This window comes from Laetiporus sulphureus (assembly GCF_001632365.1).
Source record: "Laetiporus sulphureus 93-53 unplaced genomic scaffold LAESUscaffold_9, whole genome shotgun sequence".
Taxonomy (NCBI): domain Eukaryota; kingdom Fungi; phylum Basidiomycota; class Agaricomycetes; order Polyporales; family Laetiporaceae; genus Laetiporus; species Laetiporus sulphureus.
In genome coordinates this window covers 569,169-597,147 of record NW_024468518.1, presented here as the reverse complement: position 1 = coordinate 597,147, position 27,979 = coordinate 569,169, and the positions used below count along the sequence as shown (strand labels likewise).

General features: G+C 52.5%; 12 protein-coding genes and 1 non-coding gene across 13 annotated transcripts; 6 read left to right on the top strand and 7 right to left on the bottom strand.

Annotated features, from left to right (window-relative positions):
• The first annotated feature begins 272 nt into the window (after positions 1-272).
• LAESUDRAFT_569149 (cytochrome P450) lies at positions 273-2,502 on the top strand. The gene is made up of 8 exons (XM_040902992.1): positions 273-719; positions 789-821; positions 873-894; positions 954-1,470; positions 1,528-1,583; positions 1,639-1,777; positions 1,840-2,126; positions 2,181-2,502. The coding sequence occupies exons 1-8, from the start codon at positions 520-522 to the stop codon at positions 2,403-2,405; spliced, it is 1,479 nt and encodes a 492-aa protein (XP_040766740.1). The 5' UTR covers positions 273-519; the 3' UTR covers positions 2,406-2,502.
• On the bottom strand, positions 2,437-5,067 carry LAESUDRAFT_723306 (FAD-linked oxidoreductase). The gene is made up of 8 exons (XM_040908389.1): positions 4,471-5,067; positions 4,147-4,422; positions 3,829-4,091; positions 3,757-3,766; positions 3,558-3,706; positions 3,066-3,502; positions 2,914-3,008; positions 2,437-2,859 (listed from the first exon to the last, which is right to left on the bottom strand). The coding sequence occupies exons 1-8, from the start codon at positions 4,861-4,863 to the stop codon at positions 2,743-2,745; spliced, it is 1,740 nt and encodes a 579-aa protein (XP_040766739.1). The 5' UTR covers positions 4,864-5,067; the 3' UTR covers positions 2,437-2,742.
• A 127-nt stretch (positions 5,068-5,194) lies between these two features.
• LAESUDRAFT_742221 (uncharacterized protein) lies at positions 5,195-6,381 on the bottom strand. Its single transcript, XM_040911181.1, has 5 exons — positions 6,281-6,381; positions 5,989-6,219; positions 5,707-5,928; positions 5,466-5,654; positions 5,195-5,414 (listed from the first exon to the last, which is right to left on the bottom strand). Exons 1-5 carry the CDS (start codon positions 6,344-6,346, stop codon positions 5,256-5,258), a joined length of 867 nt encoding a protein of 288 aa, XP_040766738.1. The 5' UTR covers positions 6,347-6,381; the 3' UTR covers positions 5,195-5,255.
• A 77-nt stretch (positions 6,382-6,458) lies between these two features.
• LAESUDRAFT_723304 (FAD-linked oxidoreductase) lies at positions 6,459-8,811 on the top strand. The gene is made up of 7 exons (XM_040908388.1): positions 6,459-6,973; positions 7,023-7,298; positions 7,356-7,618; positions 7,681-7,839; positions 7,899-8,329; positions 8,387-8,481; positions 8,535-8,811. The coding sequence occupies exons 1-7, from the start codon at positions 6,581-6,583 to the stop codon at positions 8,649-8,651; spliced, it is 1,734 nt and encodes a 577-aa protein (XP_040766737.1). The 5' UTR covers positions 6,459-6,580; the 3' UTR covers positions 8,652-8,811.
• Positions 8,812-8,939: 128 nt separating this feature from the next.
• On the bottom strand, positions 8,940-9,013 carry LAESUDRAFT_t30. The gene has a single exon. It is a non-coding gene; the product is annotated as a tRNA-Ile (tRNA).
• A 493-nt stretch (positions 9,014-9,506) lies between these two features.
• LAESUDRAFT_647692 (HCP-like protein) lies at positions 9,507-10,513 on the bottom strand (the record flags this gene model as incomplete). The annotated part of the gene is made up of 4 exons (XM_040904068.1): positions 9,507-9,566; positions 9,624-9,749; positions 9,815-9,898; positions 9,959-10,513. 4 exons carry the CDS (start codon positions 10,511-10,513, stop codon positions 9,507-9,509), a joined length of 825 nt encoding a protein of 274 aa, XP_040766736.1.
• Positions 10,514-12,929: 2,416 nt separating this feature from the next.
• LAESUDRAFT_712585 (uncharacterized protein) lies at positions 12,930-13,570 on the top strand (the record flags this gene model as incomplete). Its single annotated transcript, XM_040906913.1, has 3 exons — positions 12,930-13,220; positions 13,284-13,370; positions 13,433-13,570. The coding sequence occupies 3 exons, from the start codon at positions 12,930-12,932 to the stop codon at positions 13,568-13,570; spliced, it is 516 nt and encodes a 171-aa protein (XP_040766735.1).
• A 1,532-nt stretch (positions 13,571-15,102) lies between these two features.
• On the top strand, positions 15,103-15,920 carry LAESUDRAFT_712584 (uncharacterized protein; the record flags this gene model as incomplete). Its single annotated transcript, XM_040906912.1, has 3 exons — positions 15,103-15,567; positions 15,624-15,728; positions 15,774-15,920. The coding sequence occupies 3 exons, from the start codon at positions 15,103-15,105 to the stop codon at positions 15,918-15,920; spliced, it is 717 nt and encodes a 238-aa protein (XP_040766734.1).
• Positions 15,921-16,123: 203 nt separating this feature from the next.
• On the top strand, positions 16,124-17,639 carry LAESUDRAFT_569002 (uncharacterized protein). Its single transcript, XM_040902991.1, has 4 exons — positions 16,124-16,564; positions 16,616-16,871; positions 16,929-17,017; positions 17,102-17,639. The coding sequence occupies exons 1-4, from the start codon at positions 16,445-16,447 to the stop codon at positions 17,393-17,395; spliced, it is 759 nt and encodes a 252-aa protein (XP_040766733.1). The 5' UTR covers positions 16,124-16,444; the 3' UTR covers positions 17,396-17,639.
• A 250-nt stretch (positions 17,640-17,889) lies between these two features.
• On the bottom strand, positions 17,890-18,427 carry LAESUDRAFT_636630 (uncharacterized protein; the record flags this gene model as incomplete). Its single annotated transcript, XM_040903459.1, has 2 exons — positions 17,890-18,215; positions 18,289-18,427. Coding segments are annotated over 2 exons (465 nt in total), but the record flags the coding sequence as incomplete, so codon positions are not given.
• Positions 18,428-19,545: 1,118 nt separating this feature from the next.
• LAESUDRAFT_638393 (uncharacterized protein) lies at positions 19,546-20,009 on the bottom strand (the record flags this gene model as incomplete). Its single annotated transcript, XM_040903475.1, has 2 exons — positions 19,546-19,753; positions 19,807-20,009. Coding segments are annotated over 2 exons (411 nt in total), but the record flags the coding sequence as incomplete, so codon positions are not given.
• A 1,992-nt stretch (positions 20,010-22,001) lies between these two features.
• LAESUDRAFT_648087 (uncharacterized protein) lies at positions 22,002-22,313 on the top strand (the record flags this gene model as incomplete). The annotated part of the gene is made up of 1 exon (XM_040904085.1): positions 22,002-22,313. A coding segment is annotated over one exon (312 nt), but the record flags the coding sequence as incomplete, so codon positions are not given.
• Positions 22,314-24,709: 2,396 nt separating this feature from the next.
• Positions 24,710-27,793, bottom strand: LAESUDRAFT_568792 (phospholipase D/nuclease). Its single transcript, XM_040902990.1, has 15 exons — positions 27,629-27,793; positions 27,201-27,563; positions 26,954-27,137; positions 26,793-26,904; positions 26,657-26,742; positions 26,595-26,603; positions 26,460-26,540; positions 26,254-26,394; positions 26,084-26,197; positions 25,939-26,031; positions 25,695-25,877; positions 25,520-25,630; positions 25,276-25,449; positions 25,106-25,222; positions 24,710-25,046 (listed from the first exon to the last, which is right to left on the bottom strand). Exons 1-15 carry the CDS (start codon positions 27,658-27,660, stop codon positions 25,008-25,010), a joined length of 1,839 nt encoding a protein of 612 aa, XP_040766729.1. The 5' UTR covers positions 27,661-27,793; the 3' UTR covers positions 24,710-25,007.
• Between the last annotated feature and the right edge of the window lie 186 nt (positions 27,794-27,979).

The following is a 27,979-nucleotide window of genomic DNA, read 5'->3' as shown; positions in this document are numbered from 1 at the left end:
GGGTTGAGAACTTGCCGGGGATGATGAAACAATCAGAAGCAGGACGGCCATCCAGCACGAAGCTTCATGTTACACCTGAACTTAGGGTGACGACTGCAGGCGTCAAGAAATCTGTTCATTTCAGAGCTGCCTACGAATCCTTAGTCGCAGCCTCTTGAGAAAACATCATAATGGGATCTTTGAGTCTGGGGCCTGGCTACTACCGCACTAATTTTATTTTGAGTGCAGTTGAAACACTATCTCCACCGGTTTTCCTCGCCTATGTTCTTCTCACATCCATCTTGCGCCGTCCTGCCTTCGACGCCGTAGCTATCATCGTATATGCATCCTCTCCTCTCCTCTGGATACCTCTAGTCTCTCAACTGCACATTTGGAGGAACGACTGGCGAGCGAGACAACTGGGTGCCACACCTATACCGCGGGCGAAAGGGAAACGGCCAGGGAATATCGACATCATGCTCCGTTTCCCTAGTGAACTGCGTCACGGCTACGTTATGCAGGCCATGACAGATGTGCTAGATGAACACGGTGCAACACTCTAAATATCCGTATACTTTGGAAAGATATTGTACGGCTATCCTGTATTCGACTATTGATTTGAATAATGACATTCACATGACACACTTCCAGATAATATCTCGGGATGAGTTGCATTTGCACGCAGTGCATTTAACAAACTTTGACATGTTCGAGAGGGGATTCGAGGCGGCAGAAAAAACGTGCGCTTTACAATCCTTTCCTCGTCCACCCTTCCTCCTTTACTGATCTGTATTCTCTCGATCTTGAAGCGGAACATTTTTGGGACGAGGGATTTTTGCCCTGTGAGTATGATCATGGATCGTCCGCAATCGCAACTCATGCTGCTTTCTCAGTGACGGAAATGCGTGGAAAAAGGTACCTCCTTTGATCTATCATCGCGCGTCTTCTGGTGATATTCACGACCTGCTGCCAAGGAACGCACCTTGCTTCGGCCATTCCTGAGCAAAGAACGCATCTCGGACTTCGAGATTTTCGCAAAGTATGCGGATAAAGTGCTCGCCATTCTGTCGGAGGTTGCAGATTCAGGTCGACCCATTGACATTCAAGATCTATTTGGTCGGTTCACCCTAGACGCAGCATTCGAATTCCTGCTCGGCTCTTGTCCGAATTCGCTTGATGCGTCACGCCCAGTACCGTTCCCTGCTCACCACGGCAGCAAGATTTCTGCTACCGATGACCAGTACGGTACCTTTCTGCATGCGTTTGAGGAAGTTCAAGTTGCAATTGCAATGCGATGGAGGCTCGGAGCTTTCTTCCCATTATATGAGCTGTTTGGAGACCGAACAACGCCTCACGTCAAGGTCATTACTAGCTGGGTAAAACCAACTGTTGAGAAGGCGCTACAAGGGAAGGCGCAAGCCAAGCAACGCGGAGTGCAGCTGAAGAAAGAGGAGAGGACCTTGTTGGATAGTCTGGTAGAGGACACTGATGGCAAGTGCTTAACATGAGGATGAAGCTTCTGTTAATCATATTTTAATTTTTCAACAGACGAAGAGACCGTGCGTCATGGTCTAATCAATGTCCTCATGGCGTCTCGAGACACTGTAGGTCGTCATCCGCTTTATTATCCTGGCACCCTCACAGCAGAGGACCTGTCAGACGGCATCTTTGTTGTCGCTCACCATGTATTTGCTTGCCATGCATCCTGAAGTCATGAGGCGACTGCGAACTGAAGTGTTGGAGGTTTGTGGTCGGGACAGCTCTCCCACACACCAAACTTTCCGCAAGATGACATATAGTGCGCAATGTCTGCTCCTGCGCATTCTGCTTCTTTTGATTTGACGTTCCCGGTGAATTCAGTGACCGCTGTTCTTAACGAGACGCTCCGCTTGTTTCCGCCTGCACCGCTCGGTATCCGCAATGCTGTGAAAGACGTGCTTCTACCCATGCCCGAGGGACAGCCTCCCTTGTTCTTCCCCAACAGGGCCCGCTTCAGCTGGCTGCTGCTCCCCTTGCAGCGCCGACGAGACCTCTGGGGAGCAGACGCCGATGCATTCGATCCCGACCGTTGGCTCGATCCGAATCGGACGGCAAATTATCGTGAACGACCATGGATATTCATCCCCTTCCTCTCCGGGCCCAGAAACGTGCGCCACCACAGTGACTAATTTTGACGTTTCACTGATCACTCCTACGAACAGTGTCCTGGACAGGAGTTTGCGTTGAGCGAAGCGTCCTTCCTTCTAGTGCGCCTGCTGCAACGATTCTCGAGCTTCGACCTTGCGCTGGACGCCTTCCCCAAAGGATCGCTTCCGCCTCCGGAGTGGAAGCACGGCAAGGGGCGTCAGAGTGTGGAGAAGTGCTGGCCGAGCACTGCGTTCACAGTGTTCATCAAGGGTGGCTTGTGGGTCCGTCCGCGGAACTAGCGAGCAATCGAGTTGTTCACCAACAGTAAGCGTTTTTGTATTTCTATCTGCGATGAGGTGAGGAATTGGAGAAACAGTTCGTCTACTATTCTGCTATGAAATTTGTCAACTGTTCGTATTTTATAAAATGACACATATAAAAGCATAGACATTGCCAGTCTAGCTCAGTTAGTACCCATCGATTGTCCACACGATGAAGGAAACGGTAAGAAATGACACATCTAAAAGCACAGGCATTGCCAGTCTATCTCAGTTAGTACACGTCGAGAATCCACACAGTGAAGGGAATCCGCGATCGGTACTAGATGTGATCAAGTGCAGAATACACATCACTGCCTCAGCCGAACAGTCGTGCCCAGATCTCCGCGCTAGCTCTCTTACGCTCTTCAGCTGCACTGCCATTCCCGAGCACCGACTTGTTCTCTATCGCGCGACGGCTCAGATAGGGCATGACCTAAGGAGTTGCGATAAGCAGGAAAACCAAGAGAGAACGAGGGTCAAAGCGTACCTCGGACAATGCACCGTAAGGAATGTACTTGATCACAAAGGGCGAGTCGGAACGCGTCCGGTCGACGAGCGAGTTTGTCAGATCGTCACACATGCCTACGTTGCACAAAGGTAAGGGTGCCTAGAAACGAGCGGATTCCCATGAACGCGCACCATACAACTGCCCAATCGTAACCCTCTCGGTTGTCTCCACAGGCATGGTCACAGCGCCAGTCTCGTCCTTCCTCGCAATCGCGAGTTTGAGCAGCTCGTTCAAGATCAGATCACAGCTCCTCCAGTTGTGCGTCCCAAACAGAACCCCGATCCTCGGTGCCTCGTCGTCGATGTCTTTCCGCACCTGCTGGAGCAGCATCGCCGCACACTCGTTGTAGCAGTCGTCCGTGTCCGGCTTCGTGAGGCGCACTGGCGGCATTGGGTCAGGTGAGACGGAGTGTGAGCTGCCATGGGAGGCGGAGGCGGAGGAGGCGCTGTGGGCAGCGGCGTATGAGGCCAGCTCCTGTGGATGATACGCGCCGCGGACGAGCTTCACGCCGAGTGCGTAGCCTCCCGCGCGGGCAGCCTCGATGCTCTGCTTCAAATATTCTGGTGTGCTAAGGTGTGTGATAAGTGCATGCAAGTATGCGCAAAACAAGCTTGGTAACTCGCCGATGAAGGTACGCCTGGTAGCTCTGGTAGATCAGCGGCTGCGCGCCGGCTGGCTCGACCGGCGGTGATGAACGGAAGAAGGACCGTGGCCTATCCGGAAGTTTGTTGAACTCGCGTTGCAGGGAAAGTGCGAAGGCATCTATGGCCGGCTGATCACAAGGTCAATCGATAAGGCTGTCATACAGCACGATGGACGTACTTGATACCAACTGAGGATGCAACAAGTGGAGCGTTAGACATATGATGAAATGCACTCGAGAGATACCCAAACCTGTGCTCGGCATCGACGATAATTCGCACGTTCCGTTCCTCAGCCCGCCTACCAATTGAACGGAGGTCCTCAAACAATTCTCGCAAATCCGAAATGTCATCACTCGTTAGAGGGCCATCAGCCGGTGAAGTAGACAAGAGTACATCGAAGTCCGTGGGGAGTGGTCGGCCAGGGAATGGAATAGGTGGCGATGCCGCAGGTCGACTGGCTACCAGATGTCTCGAGAAGTTGTAAAGAGTCTCCGCGCGTGGCAACATTGCGGTCTACATGGAAAGACATGAACGATGTAACAACGGACAGTCACACAAAGAGCCTCACCAGCTTGATCGCGACCCAAGTTTTGCGTCCTTGCACATCAGGTTTACCATTGCGTGAATGCTCGTCCTCAAAGTCGGCCGCGACGTCGATGCAGTGTAGTGTCTCGGCAACAATCCGCTTATGTACGGACTGCTCTGCTTGCCTTTCTTCCCTCGATGTACCAGCTGCCTCGGCCTCGTCGACTTCGACACTGTACGCGAATAGACAGCCTTTGTTCTCTGCGCGAAGTTCCTCCAGCAATGGAAGAGCGTCCTCCGCCGTGTCACCGCCCACGAACTAACTTAAATGAGCCATCATAGCGCGTGTGTAAGGAGCGAGACGAACCTGATCGAAGAAGGTCACCCGGACGATCGCCTCCGTTATCTGCTTCAATCCTGGTACAGAAGAAAGAATAGAGAGGATGCTAGGCGCGTAATCGATGAGTGGTGGAATCGAGCACATTGAATACACGATGTATGCTCTGATCAGAGCAGACAGAGGGGTAGGTGGCCTTTCGGACTGCGCCTTGCCATCAGGATGAGCGGCATCGGCATGGATAGTATCGACGGCATTTTCGAGCAGCAAAGATGCAGTGAGGATACCTCCAGTTGCCAATCCAATCTGAGATAGTCGGGAAGCAGGCTTTATGGGACGAGACGACGTCGACAGAGACCGACCAGAGCTGAAAGCGTGTGTCCTGGCGCTGATGAGCCGCCTGCAGGTCAGTCTCAGCCACATCATGGATGATGGGAGGGAACGTATGGCGCCCGCCGGAAGCGACGGGGAAAGAGATCCCTTGTAGCACTTATCGCTATCTGCCCCGTGGCCAGTCCCTCGGGGCGATCTCGGATGAGTCGGACGTCGGTTAGGATGCGCCCTCGCGTGAGTCTAATCTAAAGTGCAAATGTCAATACGCATCAGTGTAGGTTATCACAAGCAGTCGTTGGATAAGCTATTAAAGACATCTCAGGCAACAACGCGTCGCTTCAAGACGCGACTAGGTTATCGCGGTCACATGACCGTGCCTGATAAGTCTTAACGAGTGACGGCTTTCAGAGCAGACGCAGCATCGGTCTAACATGCATCCAAGATTCAACAATCTATATGACAGCCAAAGTGGCAAGCATTCGTCAGGACGGTGGAGGATATGCTCCAGTGAGTACTGTCACAAGTTCACGCAAGCGAGCTGCTGGCACAAGCATCATTCGCCCTCCTTGGTCTAACCCAAAAGCACCCTGTTCTCGTGGCTGCGAATGCGTGAACTTGTAGTCCAAAGAATGCAAAGCGATCTGCAGGACACCGATCAGTACGGCGCGGAAAAGATCGTGCGTTTGGCATGCCTTTTGAATGTATTCATCTTCGGGGTGGAATGCATTTATGCCTCCAGACGAAGCTTGAGAGTTCGTGGCGGCGTTCTGCTTATGGCGCTTTGACCGTGGTACGTTGTCTTGTAGTTCTGCCTCCTCTTCCGGGGACAGGCGGTATGTCCGCGAAATAATGAGGAAGTGAGAGAAATTGTACAGCTCGTTCTGTGGGATGCATCAGCACGCGGACAGATCGAGTAAAGGTCGAACGGCTGACATCGTCGACAGCCCACTGAATTTCATCGGCCAGCATGCGATACATGTGTGGCATGACTTGCGCGGGCATGTTGATCAACCGCTCTGAGAAGATGTACCCGACGTGGTTCTGTGATGTCAGGCCCGAGGGCCCTAGCAGATTTTGCAGGGTGGTGTGGAAAGCGGCATCCGATGACGACTTTGCAGAAGTGTATTCCAGCAGAGCTTTGATCGAAGGACGATTCTGCACTTATTGCACATGTTGAGCGCTCCACAAAGTGAGAAAAAGGATGTACGAGCTGACCTGGTGGACGTGCATGTTCAGCACGGTAAGGAATGCATATGGGTCACTCTCCCGCCCATCACATTTTACGGTAGTGCCGACCAGCGGCTGCGATAGGATTAGGTCTGCAAGGTCATTGAGATGCAGCTGCTCCGAATCTGCTTGGAAAAGCTGCGCAGCCAGCCGTTTGAGGGCGAGATAGTCGATCTCCGGATTGGGGTCAAAAAAGTCAAAATCGACATTCACGAGGCTCTACTGGTCGTGCCGGATGAGGCGGATATGCATACACAGAACTCATCGGAAAGAGACATACACGTTCGCTGGCGTTGTCGCCGTCCGAGTCGACATCGTCTGGGTGCTGCTGCTTTCGTTTGGCCATGTCCGCGGTCGAGGTTCGTGGAGAAGAAGCAACTGCTGATTCTGAGCTCGGAGCGCCGGTACTGCACACAGGCCGGCTGGGGCTCGAGAGCGTGTTCGACTCACTTTTTACCCTCGTAGATCACCCCCTGGCTGCGATGACTCCTCAGAGTGCGGATAGTGCTAGTGATAGTGATAAGCGACGCGTATAATAGCGTCTATTTTGGTGGGCGGCGTGGACCCGTCTTCATCCAGGATGTGGTTCAGACAAGCCTGCAGAAGGCTTGTCAATGCCAGGGCGCACGCTCTTCCTCCTGCTCGGACTCTGTCGACCTCCTCTCGCTCTGCTTTCCGTACTTCTCGACTCTTTCGAATTGGTTTGGCAAGTGGAGGTGTCCTGACTGCCTCCGTGTTGCTCGGGAATGCTGTTGGTACCATTCATGCTGATGCTGCCCATTCTGAGGGCAAGACGGATTCCGAACGACACAAGACGCCTTTGTCTGCTTTAATCAGAACTTATGCGGTGTATACTATGTGTTCGATACCGCCTCTCGTGGACTATTCGCCGGCCATCCTTTCTGCGCTGTCCTCGGTACCAGGACTGAAGCAATTTACGGAGGCATTCGTCCGGGCGACGTTCTTTAACCAGGTCTGCTTCACCATCTATGCGCATATAGCTACAGCTCATGTGCATTTAGTTCGTCGGTGGAGACACAGCAGAAGATGCGGTCCCGGTGATTGAGAAACTCCGGTCGGACAACATTGGTAGCCTATTCGTGTATAGCGTCGAGGTCGACGAGGCCCAGGCAACGGGTCAAGCGAAACACGACAGGGAGACGGAACAGACTATGCACAAGCACATCGTTGCGGAGACTCTTCACTGCATTGACGTCGCGGCGGATTTCGAAGACAAGCACTCGGGCAACAATGGAACAAGCGTGACTGGACGGAAGACTTGGGTTGCGATCAAGCTGGTAACTCTCTCTCAAGTCCTGCCACGTTGAGCGCATTCTTCATGTTTCGTTGCACAGAGCGCTATGCTACCTCGTCCAGAGACTCTGTACAATTTCTCGAAACACCTGGTGGCCAGCCGCCCTGCAGCCTCGCCACCGATCCCATTCCCTGGCCGGCCGCTCCCCACGGACTTCAATATCCTCTCTTCCAATTTGCCACCGGATAGCCCTCTCTCGAGCGCAGATACAGCGGACTTGCAGGAACTGCTTGAGGACCTCCGTTTGATCGGTGCACGAGCCAAGGCGCGAAACGTACGAATAACTGTCGATGCGGAGCACAGGTCTGTGCATCTGTAAGAGTTCATTTGAGAGCCTGTCTGACGTCTGCTCGCTGTGGTCTTAGTTGGTACCAGCCAGCGATCGACGCGTTCACGCTTGCCCTGCAACGCGAGTTCAACAAGCTGCCGGCTAAACCGTCGTCATTCTTTCGTTCATCTGCGCCGTCCGAGCCAGCCAACGTGCAGCCGTTGATTTACCAGACATATCAGGCATACCTCCGTCGGTCAGTTTCTGGTTGTGACATAGTAGAGGTATCTACGCGGCTCATCGTGAACACTCCAGAACACCCGGATATTTGAGACAGAGCATAGCGGCCGCTCGCACCGGAGGCTACGCACTTGGCGTGAAGCTCGTCCGCGGCGCGTATCATTCACAGGAAATAGTGTCGCACGAAGCTGCCCGCAATGCCTCTGACCCGTCCTCTAGTCACTCGCTCTCTATCTCGCCCGACCCGCAACCACCGGTATGGTCCACCAAGCCCGAGACGGACGCATGCTACAACGAAAGCGTGGTCATGCTTCTGCAGCAGGTCAGAAAGGACATCGACGGCGAGGCACCGCGGATCGGCGTGTTCTTCGGGACGCACAATTGGGGGAGCTGTGATTTGATCCTCGATCAGCTGCTCAAACTCGGGATTGCGAGGAAAGATGAGACTGGCACGGTGGCCATGCCTGTGGAAACGACCGAGAGAGTTGCGATCGGACAGTTGTATGGTGCGTAGAAGAGGATCTTCCTGTTTCTTGGGGTCCTGCTGAGTCGAGGTCGACCAGGAATGTGTGATGCATTGTCGAACTCGCTCGTCGAACGGACGCGCTGCGACTCGCCCTTCGTCCTGAAATACCTCCCTTATGGCGCTTTGGCTGAGGTCCGATTTATAAACCATCTTCCTTGATTGTCCTACTAAATGGAGTGTTCTAGGTCATGCCCTATCTCAGCCGCCGTGCGATTGAAAACAAAACAGTGCTTGGCAATGGCGGCGCTGCTGAGGAACGCAAGAGAGCTGGCGCGGAGATATGGGCGCGACTATTTGGTTGAAACACGACACTCTAAGCCAGCATAATATGCATTATAATAGGTACTTATAGCACGTTGGGCTGTTGCTCGCCTGTCAACCTTCTGGGGTTGTAACTCACCAATAATGCAAACAGTATGTTACTGCTCCGTATCCCTCATCGTGTTCGCTCTGTATCCCTCATCGTGTTGGCTCTGCGTCAACAATGTGCCTTGTGTTTGTTTGCTCTGTTCCTGCACTGGACTCAGTCATGAATGCAGAACGGTGCACAGGGAACGCAGAATGGTGCCCAGCGACACCGACAAAAATTCTGGCCAACGCCGGGATCGAACCGACGACCTTGGCGTTATTAGCACCACGCTCTAACCAACTGAGCTAGCCGGCCATGTCTTCTCTCGAGACCGTATTATTTATATTCAACTATATCAAAAGCGACCACTTCGCAATGGTGGCGCAGAAGGTTAGGAGCGCCTTCAAGACTAAGCCCGTAATGAAGTCTACCCAGTGCGCACAGTCTGCTCGAAATGTAACATATGCAAGGCCTGCATGGAATAGGCATAGCCTCGGTACCTTTTTATGCCCATGTCAAACTGTTCTGGAATAGGTATCGACAACAAACAAGCAAAGTATGATCAACGATCACCGGGGGAGAAGGTCCATGAGCCATGGCAAGTGAGAAGCTGATAGAACACCAAACCTGCTGGCGACGCATACCGATACAGCATAGCACCGTAGTGAATTGAGTAACGATCCGCGAGCAGGATATCAAGCAAACGAAAAAAGGGCAAAAGAAAGAAGGTCGAAAAGCCAAAGTCTCACTGCACAATGTCTGTCAACTCATCTAGACCAATAAGTCTTGGAGTACCCCGGAACCACTGCTACTGGTATTTTTCTTTGTATATCCAGGCAAGTCCCACATCGCTCACACCCTGAGCAACCTGAAGTCCGCACACTGAGTATAACAGCCTAAAAATGGCAACGCGGGTCGATCTTACCGCAGCGCGGTACCACTTGGCCGCCTCTTTCTTGTCCTTCTTGCAGCCCTTGCCGTTTGCCAGACAGAATGCAAGATCTTGTTGAGCATCCGGGTCCCCAAGCCGTGCTGCCATGCGGAAGTAGCTCTGGATAATAGCGGGATGATCAACGGGCATCGTTGCTTCATGAAAAGGCGCGATCACAAACATACCACTGCCATCTCCTTGTCCTTCTCCACACCCCATCCCTGAAAGAAGCTCTGCCCTACCTCGTAGATAGCTAGCACAAGCTCTTTCTAACACCGCTTCTATGTCAGCTTGAAATCCTCCACAATCTGAGCTTAAACTCCGCTCACCTTCACCGCACCTGTGTTCACACCTCTCCTCGCATGCTCCAAGTCTTCCACTGCGACCTCCGCCGCACGCCTGAGCCACCTAAAGCCCGCCTGCTCGTTCTGCGTGCAGCCCCATCCATGCCGCTGCGTGAGGCCCCACATGAGCATTCCCACTCCGCACCCGCCATTCAACGTTGCGCTCTTCTGGAAGCATGCCGCAGAATCTGTCAACCGGTTTGCCTCATGATGAGCGATACCAAGCTGCAAGAATTCTTCCGGAGTCTTAGATTCTTTAGGCGCCGGAGAGGCGGTTGTTGGTCGTGGGGACAACGATGGTGACGGCGACGGTGACGGTGACGTTGGTGGATGACCGGGCGTGGTGGGAGTTGGCACAAGGTTCTCGAGGTTATAGTAGGAGTAGTTTGAGTAGAGGCTAAGAGGAGTTGTCGGCCGAGGTGATCCTTGCGGAGAACCGACAGTTGATGGAGGCGCAGATGGTGAGAGGTTTGGAGAGACGCGCGACACCTGTGGGCTCGCAGCTCCTACTGAAGGTGATCGCGGAGAATTCGCACCCATACTAGAATCGGATCGACTGGCATTCACTTGCACCTCATGTTGCCCGAGGGGCGAACGCGGGGACTGTCGGGAAGCGGCCGAAGACGACCTCGACGACCGTTGCTGGTTCCTCCTCAGCACCTCCAGTTTGCGTTCGTCCGATCTGTCCACGGCAGGAGGTGCCGGCCGCGAGAAGTTGACCTGTCCGGTGCCCTGCACTTGCGACGGGAGCTCACCTCCCGCATCGTGCGGTCCTGGATCTGTAGAAACAACCACTGTGGGAATCGACGCGGCCGCAGACTGTTGCGATGACTGGCCCGGCCTGGCGCTACCCTCTGAACGCCAGGAGTCACGGTACTGAGAGTCGCGATATTGCGCAGTGATTTCGTCGATGTCATAGGTAGACTCGGAGTATACGGAGTCGATCATCGACTCGCCTCTACTTGGCCCTGCACGGGTCCCCGCGAAGCTCGCCGACAGCAGCCCCTGGCCACTCACGCGTGGGTCGTGGGTCATCGAGTCGTGTTTGGCCCATGAGTAGCTGGATTGGGCATCGCTGCCGCTGCGATCATGTTGCGAATACGAGTCGAACGTCGTCGAGGATGTGCGGAAGTTCGTGTGAAGGATGGGAGAATGCTCCACTGGCTGAGGCGCGGCTTGCGCAGCCGCTCTCGAGGGCGTCAATAGAGGTGTGAGATGTGCCTTGCGAGACGTCCGGCGTACGAAGGAATCGAGAGGAGAAGACTGACTGAGTGTACGCGCAGACGCTTCCTGCATCGCTGCGACGGGTGATAGTGTGGAAGCAACCAGCGCACAAAGTGTCCGACCCAGGAGGGACGATGGGAAATGCACTAGTGAAGGAGAGGGCTGCGATCTTGAAAGAAGAGGGAGGGGTACGTTCCGATGATGAAAGTCAGCTGCAACCAGCCGACATAGCTACGGCGTAGTTTTCGCCGAGGAACCGCGGCATGGATTCGTCCACGAAGGAGAAGCGGCTCCCCCTTACAATCGACATCGCTGTTCGCATCGTACGGAGCTGTGCAGGACAATCATAACGGCAAAGATGAACAATCCTGAACGAGACTTTGTTGAGCGCCTTACCGCCAGCGTTACGCTCAACTGAGACTGCTTTATTGCTGATGTCATCTCCTCGCCGAGGCTTGAGGGCCAACTTGCTAATTAACACGGACGCACCGATAGAAATGCTCTCAAATACTACGTGACGTCAATTGATTTGCTGGTTGTGAGTTTTTCTTTTAAAAAAAGGAAGCTGGGATGATAACAGAACAGCCTCGGATTGCAGATAATCCTGCAACCATCTCTCTGCGGGAGCATCATCTCTATTGCTAGTCTTGCTAGTCTTGCGTGCTGTGTTAATCATGCACACGGCTGCATATTTATCTGTGCACTGCTCGCAATCCCGTCAAGAATTGCATGCGGTGACTCTGGCTATCCAGTTTCATTGTACCATTGAGCGTAATGTAAGCCGTGCCATGCTCTGTTTTCCGGCCTCTCGGCTAACAACGTCCTTGAGAAACAAGAACGGATCAACGCCTGCGGAACATACAGATATCTTGCACTGGATTGCGATATAGACGGTGTGATCCGCAGTCGCGCAGCCTCATTGGAAAGCTCTCCTATCATAAGGCCAATATCCTAGCGAGGCGTGCGAACGTAGGAACTTCCTTCTACGAGAGTTTCTCGGGGATCCTTTCAAATAGGCGTTGGAGTGTCCATGCCCGATGCTCAATGCAAGCACTTCGCGGATAGCCTTTTTGTCCGTTACCGCCCTTAATACTTTGGACTTGCAACTCGGAATATATGGATAATTAGTATGTAGGAACGCATGCGTTCAATTGGGCGGGATGCTCTGATACTTTGTATACGTCACAGGAGGAATATCGATTATATCGCTTACTGCTCGAAGGATAGCTGGCCCTTGCTCATCAAGGCAGTTAAAACACGTTAAGAAATCGTGGAGTTGAGGATATTGCCGGATAACTGCAGGTGCGCACGATGTGGTGACCCCCCGCTCGTGTAGCCAACATCTGAACATCTGTTTCGACTACTCCAGGACTGTCTGACACGTACCAATAGGCAGCGCGAGAAAAGGATGTGAAGATGACTTGGGCTCGAGAAGATATGCGAGAGAATCCAGCTAGGGCCTCGATGCGCCCACTCGGTGCAGGCAAAATGCCTCCGGTGCCACATCGAGTGGCCAAACGGCTCAAGCGGAGGTTGCTGCCACACGTTCGGATCGTGGGTAATTCAATCCCCACAAAGTCCACTGGCCACTCATCACGGTGACCAATCAGGAATTGGCCTCGTGTTCGAGCCACATCATCCTAGGTATAAAAGGCCCATGTCTTAGCCTCGTACTTCGTCCCACTCGTTTCTCAATAATAGTGCTTCCAACAAATTGCCTTTTCACTTGAAGATGTCTTTCAACTGCTCGCCGTACGTTGATGAATATGGCTATGAAGACTACGCGCCACGGAGGAATGTTTGGTCCATCATGGGCGTCCTTAGGAAGAGTCCGGAGCCGGAGGTTTCTTCTGACGACGATTCGGATTGTGAGGAGGAGGGCTACGACGGGGCGGATGAGTGCTCTGAGATGGAGGTCGATGAGCCTGGGCCATCGGGACACGAGGAGTTCGCCGATGGTGGTGCCGACAGTGGCGAGAGTGGCCATTCTGCACCAGTCGAACCAACCAAATGTACTATCGAGGTTCGCACCAACGACCTTTCTCTGTGTTTCGGACGAATACTTACCACGATACCCCATTGACAGAAAGGCGACGTAGTCTGGGTGAAGCCAACCGACCGATGGGTCAAAGGAAAGGTCCTCAAAGTGTCAGAAAGCAAAAGCAGGCCTGGAGTAAGTGGCCACGCGCTCAATTTAGCGGCTGCTGATGTGAGCTCTCGTTGCTCGTCACATAGGTGCAAATGTACACTGTCCAGTTCGGACTAAGGAGGCGAGCGAACCTGAAGTCGGCCTTCGCGCTGGAGGACGGAAAAACTGTACCGGACACTCCGCTTGTCCGTCGGTTACTCTCGTCAGGCGACGAACCGCTTTGAACATGACCATCTGATTGAAAAGTAGTCCCCGAAATATATGACTATCTATCTCTTGTTTTATCTCTGTATTGACCATTGCTGTTGCTTTGATCAACTGTACTACGATCAGGATTATTGTTCCGTTAGTAACGGATCGTCAAATCGCGTATACAGGATGTAGCATTCTCTTGGACACGGATAGCATGTGCTCCTTGATGTTTCATCCTCAATATCCGTCTTTCGACTTCCACCATTAGTACACATCGGCAAGACACTACGATATAAGCAGACATCTTAATAAGGCGGCTATTATGAGCAGCAGTTTATTTGCTGCATTTGACCTTCGGGTTCGTCCAATGAGGCTAAAATCGCCTTGTCTGGCATGAGGTGACGCATGATCAAGATTATATTATTCGGACACTCACACTTGTTCGGCCACTGCTTGGTTACAACATCAATCATTGTAGTCCGCAGCATGATCCTGTTGCCTTACATGCTCCACAGATAATCAATTAACTTGGCCCGAGGGCTGGCTACCGTCATTTATGTTGTCCATTGTCGTAGAGCTTGCTTGAGAGCTGGATAACAAGGTTCAAGTTCGACGATGTCCGAGGAACACGAATATCGGACAACAGTTCCCAATCCCAGCGCCAACCGACCGAACACAGTTTTTAGACGTCTACGTACATAATATGCGATCTCCACTCATCTTAGGTATGGCTGGGTTTCGCGCAGGGAGCTGTGTGAGGAACTTTGTAGACGCCCGATGAGGGACAGGTATGCCACCGCAAATGGGTGATAATCTCCCGTGCCACCGCCATGGCCGTGTGGCGCGCGCGCGCTCCGTCCACGCCTTTTGTCTTATGATTTTGAACAATGACCCTCTCAAGAGCACGCGCGATTCATACTACATAATAGATGATTCATACTTTTTTTGCGCCGGGACATGCCCTACTCGCGATGTGCTCGCTTGTGGTTGCATGAAGGCGAGAGTGATAATCGATCATAACATGCCACTCCGAGTCGCCACCCATCATCATGAGGCTGTGGCATCGCCCTATATATGATCCTGAGCAGCTCTCTCCTCGCCACTTAAGAACCAGTGCCCTGGACGCCAGCTGAGCCAGTAACAGCGCACTAAGATCCGCCCATCGCTTCTAAAACTACTACCTCCTTTCTCCCTTCCAGCATAACAATATCAGGTGAGCGACCTTGCGTGCATTCTTTCATTCTTCATTGGACGTGGCAGCGGTCCGGCGAGTCACAGCTGCTGCTGGCGCCACGTTTTTTTTACGTCGCTAGGGCAGAGACCACATTCCATATCGAGAGATCACAAAAGAAGTTCTTCTTGTTCTCCGCGAGCGGCGTGCGAGGCGTGGAAAACAAATAACACCGCGCTTAGCGCAGCACCATCCTTTGTGGCCACGTAAGAGTATAAAGGAGTGGGTCCAACCACCCTATCTTCCCTCCCCCATATTACTTTAGCGTGCCGCCCGCCTTCCTCTAGCCTATTCCAATCATTGTCGCTCACTCGCCCTTCAATCACAGATACGATGACAAACTACACAGCTCGCCGCCGTGGTGCGCCGTCGAGTCACGGCCGTCGTCGTCTCTGCCGATCCCCTTCGTCGTCTTCCAGTGGCTCATCGTTTGATCTGCCACCGCTCTCCCCTGAGCTCGATCACAAACTGGCCATTGCGCCGAGCATAGAGTACGATGAAGATTCCGACGTCCCGCGGTGGCGTGGACGGCTGCAGCCAAGACCTTCCATGATGAACTCGCCAAAGAGACCCACACAAAATGCACCTATACAACGGCAGCAGCAGTCGTATTCTGACGACGATGAATCAGACGCATCTATGGAGGACTCTGATGCCGATTATGAGATGTCTGAGAGCGGTGAATCAGCAATCGATGCCGATAAGAGGAGCTTGAAGGTGATATCGCACGACGCCACAGCTCATCGTCGTGATATCAAAGCGTACGACTTGGATTTTGCGATGGACTACAAGTTCAAGGTGAAAACTCTCATTTTTTTTCTATCTGTTCGTTAATGTTGATTCCTGACTTTTAGCGCGGGGAAACCGCCTTGGTAAAATGCTTCGGAAGATGGTATCACGGACAGATCCTCAAGCCATACAGAGATTCACAGAGACCACAGGCGAGTATGGGTGTATCTGTGTTTTGTAATGCAGATGGCTGATGGCCTTCTCCGATGCAACAGGTTCCATCATACGACGTCTTCTTCCGTGATGAGTGGAACAGGCTGAGAGCCGTAGCAACGCCACTTGACGGCTGTCTGAAACCGGATACACTGGAATTCCGACAATTGTTTGAGGAAGCAGGGGTCGAGATCTATTCGCGATGCTGAGAATTCGAGACATCAATCTATAGCGCATGACATTCTCGGTCATTTCGAACTGGTTCCCTGCTTGCCCGCCTGGTGGCCTTGGTCATTCCCCTTGTTTCATTCAGCGCTCACTATTGAAACTTTGAAACGACCTGCTCATTGATGACATGTTGAAAAAAATTTCGGCGTACTGATACACTTGCATGTACTTTCACAGCTAATTTATTAAAAGAATAGACAACTGTACTTACTTTGTCAACATCTCCCCTAGGCAATGAGGTAAGTTTGATCTTCAATTAGTGGCACGGACGTGCACACTCCGCAATGCTCCAGAACGCACCAGCACGCACAGGAAAGACTCGGAAGAGGGCAGCGGAACAAGGAGACCTTCCATTCCGGGCTAGCTGACGTCATGCAGGACCAATCCCAAGCCACAGCTATTCCGATTCCTATGTAATCCAGCCACCGTGCTCTCTCGCTCTGCACGACTCTCCTCGCAACCACCACCATCTCCCACATTTTCACACAAACCCTAGACAACAACCATGAGTCTCCTGCAAGGCGTGCTCCGCACGCAAACGCTAGATTCGCTCGATAAGCAGCTTCAAGGGGAACGGAGCACCCCGCAGAATGACCGGGACAGCGACGACGAGCTCGTGGGCGTTGTACGTGACCATGTTGCTGCTCTAGCTTTCCCATCTCATTCCGGAATGCAGGTGTCAGCCCCTGGCACGCCCGCATCGCAATCAAGGCCATCGTCGCGCCCGGCATCCCCAGGTCCTGGGGGTGCTTCACGGCTACCCCGCCGGGCGTACCACACTTCATCGACATCGCAGGGCACCTCGCCTGACCCTCTGAGGGCATTTCCGACTGACCTGTCGCAGAGAATTTTCTCCCTCCTGACGATCGCGCAGCTCGCGAAGTGCTCCCGGGTGTCGAAGAAGTGGAACAGGAGCCAGACGATAAATTATGGTGAGTGCACAGAAGTTTGATCCGCAATACTCGGTGCTGACTCATGCTGGTGTGTAGTCTGGTTCCAGCACTACCGGAAAGAGAACTTTCATGACGATAGCTTGCCTCCTGGCAAATGGACGAAGCGCGAGTCCAAGCAGAATTGGGTCAGTACATCACCTGTCTAATTGACGACCGTTTGTTAATTGTGACTCTCTCGTTACCTCTTTCCGTCGCAACCCTTCCGATAGCGCATCCTCTACCTGCAATCCCTTGCGTCACGGCCGCAAGATATCGGACCCGTCTATCACTCCTATTCAGGCCGCTCTACGCCTGGCTCGGGCAACCAGACTCCCCGCGAGGCACGCGAGGAGAAGTGGCGACAGGAGGCAGAGGGCGAAGTGCGCCCGTCAAAAAATGAGATGCGCGAGATGTACAAGGAACTGCACGGGCGAAAGCCCCGCAGCAAAGCCAAGCTCGGTGCTTCAGGCGAAATCAGAGATCGTGGAGGGTGGATGGAGGGAGGTGAAGAAGAGTACTATTAAGCTACCGAGGTGAATATGAGAGGGGCGTTTGATAGATTTGAAGCCCGCCCAGGTTTGGATTATCGTTATCATTGCACACCGAGATTCTGTCATACTATCATAATCTATATTGTACTGGCCCATTCCTGTGCTGCTTGTCACCGGACAGAGTTGTGATTACGCACGGTAGTAATTACACCCCCTGCTACATGTCTTGGCTGTGCAAGCCTGAGGTCCGTGTTTCTCGAACGCGAATGCTGTAGAGGTACCGACTGACTATGATATTGTATGTATCCAAAACCGCGTCTATAATGAGAAGTAAGCACTATCAACCAGCATGTGAGATCCAACGTAAGTACAGCGTCGAGTGTCCGTCGATAGCAGTCCGTTAGAGAAACAATGAGTAAGCATGTCTACTAGCAAACAGTCGTTGCGGTATATATTAGGAACAACACACCCTATTCCCAGTCACAGAGTCGACGCACGACTCCTACTGTCCGTCAAGCACATTACAGCAGCGTCAGCGCACCGCCCAGTATACCAATGGCGACCGCACACAGCGCAACGAGAAGCTGAAACGACGACCCCTGCGGCATCGTCCATCCGCGCAAGCCAGACGAGGAAAACGTCGCCGCGAACTGCTCGACGGTGTTCGGCTTGTGGGTGAGAGAGATGGTGGGCGCACTCGGGTCGCTCGTGGCGGTGCCGGTGCTCGCGACGGTGAACGCGTCCGAGGTGGCGTAGAGCGTGCCGCCGGTCCAGTTGAGGAACATGACGTAGTAGTCGTCGCCCGTTGGGACGTTGTCGAGGTATATGTTCAGGCTGTTCATCGTCGCGGGGACTGAGAGAGTGCCCGGCGGCAGGTGAGGATCGTGTGGTAAGTGACGGTGGATGAGGAGTGGACGGCTACGTACCGTTGTGTGCGACGTATGATAGCCCTGCGACGCTAAAGCGCTGCATCTCGATGTCGAACTCGTCCAGGTCCTCTAGGAGGCCTGACTGCCACGAGAGCAGATTCGTCTTGCCGTTCGCCCACTTTGTCCCTGCGGTAGGCGAGGTAAAGTTCCACCCTGCGCATTCACCCGTCAGCGGCTACGCTTCCAACTTACCAATGCCTCAACTAACACATCATTTCTGCCTGGACGAGGGGTGCTAGACAGCACGCCAGGAAAATCGCGAACAGACTAGATGCCATTGAGGATCGCAGACGGAGGGGCATGGTGGTGCTCAGTGGGTATCGTGCGCGCGGGCTGAGAGGACAGGGGAACGAGCGTTATGAAAGCGAACGACGATGGCGAGCAAGCCGTGCGGCGAGAGGGGGGACACGAGCACCAGCGACTAGATGGCACTTAGTAGCCCGTTAGCACCGGGCATCGCAGCCGCAGCGCTATTCTCAGCCGTGTGTGGCCCTGCTTGGTATGCTGTTCAAACTGTATATTTATTCTTAACGCGTAATCCTAACTCGTTTTGAACCTAACGCGCGCGTTTTGGGACTTAACGCGCATGGAGCATAACTCGAACACGCCGCCAAACGATCTGTTAGTCGGGAGGTATGTTCAGCTCATGTCGCTGTGATGGTTCAGGTGTTTGGTGGATATGGATTGATTCTTTCCCATATCGCTGGTTTGCTGGCATGGATGTGAGACAGTCCGGCATCGCGGTCACAATGCGATATGATGAAGCATTGTATGTAGAGTTTGCGATCATGATGAATATATCTACCTCTGGCCATTCTCCAATGATATCGCCTCATGCCTATCAAAGTGCACTTCCGACAGTGCAGCCACAGCTGCATTCATCAATTTCTCCTCCACGCTGAAGCCCGTCGTCTCAGCTGCCATTGCCACCGCGACATCACGGCAGCTTCTATTCATATCTTTGACCTGTAGCTTCCTTATCTCCTCCTCTGCCTCGTGCATCTTGAGTGCGAAGATATGTGATGGGTGACACAGCTGCCTTCCCATGTGCACAATCCATGCATCCTTCCACGCCACCACACATTGATGATGCTTGCTCTCGGAACAGTCATTGCCACGGACTTGGCTGATATCGGGTGGGATAAAAGCGAGCTTGAGGCGGATGGTACGTGCTTCCTCTTGAGTCTGTGCGATGATTGTATAGGCCTCGTAGCCTAACCATTCACGATCACACCTTTTCAAGTCCCACAAGGACCTGAACATCAATAACATGAAAGCCGGCCGGACCCACTCTGGGAAGTTGTACACGCATGCCAATCGAAGCCGTAGGGCTGGCTTGATCGTATCAGCGATTGTTTTGATAAAATGTGTTGCCCATTGCTCGCCGCTGGTGATCTCCCACTTCTGTGATAGTTCGAGGACGGCAATGAGAAACCGCACGTCGTATGGTGGGGATATCCATCTAAATTGATTCTGTACTCGTTTATCAATGCCCGCTTGAACAATGTGACTCACGTTTTGTGAAGATAAAGGAAGTCGCATAGATAGCTGAAATCCTGTGCCGCAACCTGGCATAGTATTATAGGTTTGTCCTCGTTCAGGCCATCTACTGAGCATTCCATGTTCTCAACAGATGCGGGGAGTGCGAACATGTCTGAAAAGACTGTGCTTGCACTCTTGAGAACTGCGGCATGAAGCTTGAAGATCGTGTCTTCGACCTGGATAGATTGTAAGTTGAGTGTCTATTCAGAGCCAAATTTGTCTTACTCAAAAAACGTATGTTCCTTCAGGCTCACTATAGTAGTGCCTTGACTGGACTAGAGTGCTTGCCTTGAAGTCGTCGCACTTAAGCTGTACTCCCGACACCATTTTGCATATGTAGCAGGTTCTGAGCGAAGAGGACAAGCGTCAATCGCGGCAACTGTAGAAGGCAAGTGGTCCTCGATCATCGGTTTGAGTTCTTGCGCATTGTGCTACCTGCCACCTTTGCCCATTGCACACATGGCCAGCCTTCCCCCAGCCGAACTACCACCTCTCCCCAATCCTAGAGCCCTGACCACATGGTCCGCGAATGTATGCAATGCATTCAGGCAGCTGAACAAGGCATACAAGCATGCGAGCCGACTTCTTCACCTCGATGATGCAGACCCCTTACACCTTCGATATCATTTTGAGAAGCTGACTCTTGAAATGGTTCCTATCCTGGAACTCCTTGCAGAACACCCAGAGGATGATGAAGGCGGTATGATCCCACAAGAATGGTTTGAAGAGGCTGTTCATGCGCTAGCTCAAGTGATAGCTGGGCTTTGGGCCACAATGGAGAATACTAGTGGAAGGTGTGTCAGTACGCTGAGTTTGGGTTGTATAGCAACGTTAATGGTCCACAGGGATACTTCCCATGTTGCACGAGTCAATCCAATCATCTCACATCCCAGTGGACGGCCTGGAAGACCTCACACAATCATAGATAAGACGTTCCTAGAAGAAGCGATGTCCGAGAGGCGAAATATATCGATTTCACAGCTTGCCCGCACACTCGGTGTTCACAGACACACAATCCACAAAAATCTCAAGACGTATGGACTGCGCCGAGCGTTTTCTGCACTTACAAATCACGACTTGGACTCGGTTGTCAAGGCTTACAAGCACAGCAAGCCTGACTCCGGTATCCGGTATCTTCGAGGGTTCTTGCAGCGACATCAACTCCGCATTCAGAAGAATCGGTTATATCAATCCTTACGCCGCATCGATGGACTTGGTCATGCCTTAAGACAGCAGCGTACAATCCGACATCGCAGATACAAGTCATCTCGACCAAATGCGCTATGGCATTGCGATGGCCACCACAAACTCATTCACTGGGGCATAGTGATTCATGGCTTCATAGATGGGTATTGTCGCACGGTGCGTGATGCTGTCAGTATTTCATCACTCAGTGTTCTGAAGGCTATCCAGATCACAGGTTTGCGAGCTAGCACGAACAGTCTTGCAACCACAGTACTCGACCTTTTTCTGACAGCAGTGCAAGAGTATGAGACTCCGTCTCGGGTACGTGGAGATCGGGGTGGTGAGAACATGGAGGTGGCTGTGTGGATGGTGATGCACCGTGGGCCAAATCGTGCGTCTTTCATGTGGGGAAGGTATGTACACTATGATCATATCAGAAATGTCACTGATGATGGAGTAGCTCAACTCACAACACCCGAATTGAGCAACTGTGGGTTGAAGTAGGGCGTCAGTTCTGCCGTGAATGGCGTGCGTTCTTTGTTCGCCTCGAACGTCTACACATGCTTGATCGATACAATCACCATCACCTTTGGCTGCTACACACCCTATTCATCAACACTATCAATGCTGACTGTAGGGCATTCCAAGAAGAGTGGAATGCTCACCCAATCTCTGGCCCAGACACTCATGATCAGAGCCCTAATGTCAGTCTTGACAATTGATGCGCGATATATGATTCCGGCTGATATGTTTCCCAGGATTTGCGCTTTCTCGGTCAGACCGCAAATGGCATCTATACTGATGACGGCACCAACATTCATAACGATGTACTGCACGAATTTTATGGGACGACCGGCACACCAAGACATCGACGACGAGGACAGACAGGTGCTGGGCATCCTCCGGAAGAGGAGTTGGATGATGAAGATGATGCCGTGGTCAACGGCTCTGTTCCTAATATATCAGAGGAGATCACAGCAGCTCAGCAAGATAACGTTCGTCATGATCCTGTCGCTGTACCGACGCATGCCAGTCCTTTTGCAGACGAGGCCACAGAGACCCTGTTCTTCAATGCTCTGGCTGCTGTTCGTGAGGATGGTCTCCTGCCTGCAGGGTATGGAGTACGTGTCGGAGAGGATGTTGATGCTTACGAGAATGAAGAGGCAATCCGTTTGGGTTGTCGTGGCACTAAGGAGCTCATCATAACACTGCCAAAATATATATGGCAGCCACGAGCGGAATTGTGGGCACAAGGGCTCCATCTCATAACCTATCTATTGTACGACAATGCGTAGATTAGTTGCAGAGCATTCCAATTCTTGTATAAAATGTTTTTACCATCGCACGGTGAATGAGACCGCACTTTGTGATCGATGATGGCCTGTCGGGACTCGGGATTGCATAAGCGAAGAAAAGTTTGCCTCGCAGCAACTTGAATTTCATCTTGACCTCCGTCCTGACACCAACAATGGTGCGACCTAGCAGCTCTCGTCGACGCATCGAAGATGAAAGTGACGATGAACACTTGCCTTCCAAAGTATGTGTAGCCCGAATTATGCGGCGGATCCACTGCATGAGCAGGTGGCTCACAATCATGCAATGTAGAAGCCGAAACCATCTCGCCACGATAATCAGCACATCAATAGAATTCTAAAAGACCTCAAGGAGAGCTTCGTACCCAAAGTCTCGCAAGCAGACGCTCGTGCAGAAGTCTGCCAGACGTTTCACAGTGGTCGCAGCAGCATCGCTGAAGGTCGGCGTGGTACTGCTGCAAAGGTATCGTTCACTGTGCGCTTGATTCTCATGCGATCTGACCTCATGGACTGCTAGCTCAATGGCAGGGTATGTGCGGAAACAAGGCGGGTTGCCGATGGCATGGCACGAATCTACAGTGTGGCAGCTCTGCCGATCGGGCTGTCTGTGGTACGTGGTGGGGCGATGCTATACTAGGTAAACTGTCTGATGAATCAGTAGATACTCGAAGCAAAAGGAAATGTCGCACCTGATCAGCACGAACTTCTGCGGCTGCAGGATCACGGCCTGGGCGTCATCGATTTGGTCAGTGGGTTCATCTTCGGCAAAATATGGGGCCCCGCATCCATGCATGTCTTCCTGCGTGGGTTGCTTCCTAAGCTGTTCTCCCACTTTGCGGAGAGTGACCCCTGGGTGATGTCAATTAAAGAGGAAGATGACGAGGAGATTAGGATGCATGAGTTACTGTATGTGTTGCTATCTCGAAGCGGCAAGAGCAAGTTCCAGGCCGTCAAGGCTGAACATCCGGATGGCCCTCTCTATGTGATGATGAAGAGCCGAAGTGGTGCCGGTTGGAAGGAATCACAGATCTTCATAGGTGAGCCTCAGTAAGGGTAGAGAGCCATACGGAAAACTCACCAAAATCGCAATGGACAGCACCTCGTCAAGCGATAGATGAGAACATCTACAAAACGTGGGCAGTTGGAGACGCTGCCGAGATGCCCAAAGACGCTCCGTCTGCTGACAAAAAAGGAAAAAAGAAAGCGGTGGCAAAAGAAGGTGCGTCCAATCATTATATACAACATAAATGAGTCAAAACGTACCTTCTCGTCGTGTATCAATGGCTCAATCCCAGAGGATGATAAGCGTTCGGTGCACGGTGACAGTGATGGCCATGATGCGCACCAGGCATTTATCAAAGAAGGATTTGACGACACAGATGATGAGCTCATTGAGCGTGGTCTGTGTTTGCTGAGTCCACCTGCCGCTGGATGGGAGGCTAACGGTACGTTGCAGTGCCTGCTAGTCTGCTGTGCTGATTAATTCGTACGTCTGACATCAGATAACACCCTGGCGCACCTTTCCGAGGCTAGCATCAGTGCAGTCCATGACAGCGAGACTGCGACTTCGAGTGCAAAGCAGAATGCCGATGCCATAGAAGTCATCCTGGTAACCGACAGCGATGAAGAGCAGGACGACGCCAGCGATAAGGTTGTGCCCGTGCCGTTGACACCTCCCACGCTGAAGGCGAAGGCGCCGGCACCACCCAGTCCGTTTGATGCCTATGCTCACTTTGCCGATCCATGGGATAGCACGAACTTCACATACAAGTTCAGCTTGTAGTGCAGGAACCACCAATTATATTGTTTCATCCTAAGTCCTGACGGATATTCTACATGACTCGGAGTAAGACATGGCTCAAGCATCGAATATGCCGGCCTCGAGTACACGTTCTGTATGGCAACGAATGACGATCTTGTGAAGTACGTGTCGCAGATGAACTTGAGACGCACTCACGATGGCGAGGTCGCCGGTCGGTCAGTGGCCAGAGCACCTGCAGGCAGTGAGGAACCGGGCTCTTTGGCATTGCATAAGATAGCGCGCGACAAAAAGCGCGCTCAATGGACACATGGAGGTGGGTGCGATGGAGAGCATAGCTGATCAAAGAGCACATGAGCGATGGGTGTGGCACGGACAAATGAGTAGTCGACGCACTCACCAGTATGACAGCAAAGACAGACACTTACGAAGATGCCTTTGTTGACGGCATCAGCCAAAGCCGGTCAGGTCCTAGGAAGATCAACAGACCCTCCAGCTCGTCGCTGCGCACAGCGAGCACGGGGCGGGTCCAGGGGTGTGGCCCGGAGGCGTGGCACTGTCGACGGAATTTACCGATAAATGTCCAAGCGCGTTAAAACCTACGCGCGTTAAGAAAAATACGCGTTAAGAATAAAAGTACAGTTTGAACAGCATAGCTTGGCGACACCGACGCCCAACGCGGTGCCTGCCAGTCTTTGGCTATCGGCCGCGCGTTAACTCCATACCCTTTAGCTACGGCAGATTTAAGCAGCAATCGCAATCTACCATGTTCTACGTCTTTCATCGTGATGATACATCGAACAAGGTTCCGGATAGTAGCTACAATCGGGTGCGACTCGCTTCAGACTGCGCTCGTCATCAATTTAGTTACACAATCTTTGCTGCGGTGGCGACACAGGCGGCAAGGCCGAACATGTCTAACCCATTGCCGCATACACGGAAGATTCGGCTTGCATCTGTACGCGAAACACCAGTCAGTAAATTCAGACAGCGGGAAGAACATCCCGGAACTCACCCAAGGCTCATCTTTACCGAGAACGTATTTCTTCGGCGGACGTTCCCAGCATGCGATCCGATCTATCTCCTCCTCCTTCCGGATGGGCAGAAGTATACCAAGCTCATAGTTAGTGATCTACAGATAAGGTCATCTAACCTGTCGACAGCACTATCCGTGAAACCACCCACATTCAGCGTAGGACTGAAGGCCGAACCGGAGAGCGTCCCCCATGCAGATGCAGTGAAGTTGTGCGAGCCGACATATGCCCAGCCGATAAACTTGTTCGATCTTCGTTCATTTGCATCCTCGTCATCGGTGTCAACATCCGATCGCGCGGCTTGCTTCTGGCGCGCATTGGGGTGCTCATGATAGGTGGCAATGATCATCTAGGCGAGGTGAACATACGTGTCTGAAAGAGGGATGTTTGCTTACCTTCGAATGCATGAGCACCCTTCCGCGTTTGCTCCTCGACTGGTGGAACAACTCCCGCGGAAACTTAGCTCCTTCCCATTGATTCTGTCGACAAAACATCGTCCCTCCTCCCTGAGAGATGGGAGATCAGCAATGATTCAATAGCAGCTATGAGCAGGTTCGAAAGTATACTTACCCTCTCACCCAGCTTACTCTCACGCACGTATTGTAATGTGGGGAAGAGGATTTTGACAGGTGGGTATGGGAGCTTGGCTCTCTGCGTCTTGGACGTGTCTAGCCATGACTGTGGGGATTCACCTCGTGCTGAACAATAAAACTCGTTCATCCACTGCGTGCTGTATGTGCCGATTGACGAGCCCTCAATGCACAGAAGAGTCAATGATACAGCGACACCGCCAATAATCCCGAAAGAAGGCTACCTGGCACTCAAGAACAACCTCCGTGTTCTTATCCGCAGTCATACCAGCATCCCGTACGGCTTTCATCAACGCTGTGTGGCCGGCCAGGACAACCTTGTCTCCCATTAGTTCCATCATCGCCATTACATATCTCGTACGACCCCACCTTCGGCCATCCTTCATGCTTCCCTGCGATAGACGGAACAAGCTGCACTTTGGCCTTGGAGAAGTCCCAGCGTGTACGGAGATTTTCGAGGCGCTGCAGCGGAAGATCGGGATGCTGTACCACAAAGAAAACATTAGTATAGAGCCTCGGATAAACCGACGTGGGCCTACTTCGTTCTGCAAGTGAGAATTCAACGCAGGCGCAACGTTCACAGCGTGCAACACGCGTGTCAAAGCAGTCGGGAAGTCTTCTGCCTCCGAGTCGCGCGAGATAGGACTCGGTCTTGGAGGAAAGTCTTGCAGCCAGACGGACTGCAGAGGGATTGTGAGTGACAAACCGGGATACGCTATCTCAGAACTGATCGGAGCGCACGTACATTCTCTATGTCGCGCCAGTCGTATTCAACCATGTTCGCGGTTGAAACGACCACGCGTAGGCGTCCAGATTTGTAGAACAACTGCGAAGTGAGTGTGAAACGTCTATCTGGCATCTCGCCACCCTCGAGACCTACCAACATGAACTGATGGCGGATGCACCTTAGCATCTGAGAAGAATATCCTATGATAAGCTAACCTTCATATGCATACATCCCCAGCCATTTCGGAGGAACGGCGTTGTTTTCACCCAGTTGGGCAAGATTGTCTTGATTGTTTTTTGGCCTGGAAAACACCAATTAGATCACGAGAGGTATAGCTGTTCTATCGCTTACCTTCGGGATCTTGTGCAACTGCGATTACAGGCGTGTTTGGGTTAAACAGGGAGTAAAGCCATGAAAAGCTGAACACGAAAGACGAGACAATCGCGAATGCGATATCATCCCTCTACACAAACGAGATGAGGAGACAGCCAACAGGGGCATGCAATGCTCACCGGTGCGAGAATCTCGCTAAGGCGAAACGTCGGTCGGGCATCCTTCTCCGGATCGACGAGCATATTCGCCGTCTGCCGCAGCTCGCCATCCCAGAATAGCTGCTCTCCCGACGCGCTGCTGAAAGATGTGCGTGTACTGGCTGTTGCAGCCTGCGCTATGGAACCGCCGGACGTAGAAGCACCACTAGAAGAAGCACGTGTGTTGGTCCTACTATGTCTGGAAGACGATGAAGAGAAGATATGTTGCCTCTTGTTCCTGTGCTCATCGTCATCACTTTCGTCCTCGCTTATGCTCTCTCTCGCGTCTGTGTCGAGGTTCGGACGGAGCCGTTTCTGCCGCGCAAGTCTCTCCCGCTCCAGTTGCGCGCGTTCGGATATGAAAGAGCTGTTCGTGGATGCTCTGCTGGGAGCATTGTCAGCTGGAGTGGCGAAACCGGACGACACAGAGCTTGTGGCGTCCCGCTTTGAAGCTTCTATCGCGCGCTGTAGCTCTGCTTGGAATCTAGCTTCCTCGTCCTCGACTGAATTATCGCGACTTTTCGAATCGTATGTGTTGGGTGATGAGCCCCGCGTCGGAAGTGAGGATTCCTGCAGACTGAGCGCGATGGCTCTGCGCGAATCAGCTTACCGAGTCGCGACGTCTGCCTACGACGGGGCGAAGAGAATTCAACGCACCTTGCAACATCTTCGTCTTCGGAAGGGTACATCGGCACCGTGTTGAGACTCGGGTCGTCGTTCAAGATGGGTAGAGATATCAAGCTCGTGTATCGATGAGGCTGTGGCGAGAGGACTCAGGAGGCAGTGGCCCCGCGCGACGCGTGCAGGACGCGCTCGATCACGTGCGCTGACCATGAAATGTGTCCAACTGGGGTGCGTAAAAAACGGATTATTGACAGTGTTCAACCTGTCGCGCCATGGGCAGCCCAACATGAGAGGTGCCCGCCAAATCGAGACTGAGTGCGAGGGTCGACAAACATCCCGTACCTCGAGTGAACTTCGGCACCGGCGCGTGAAACGAGCGCTACA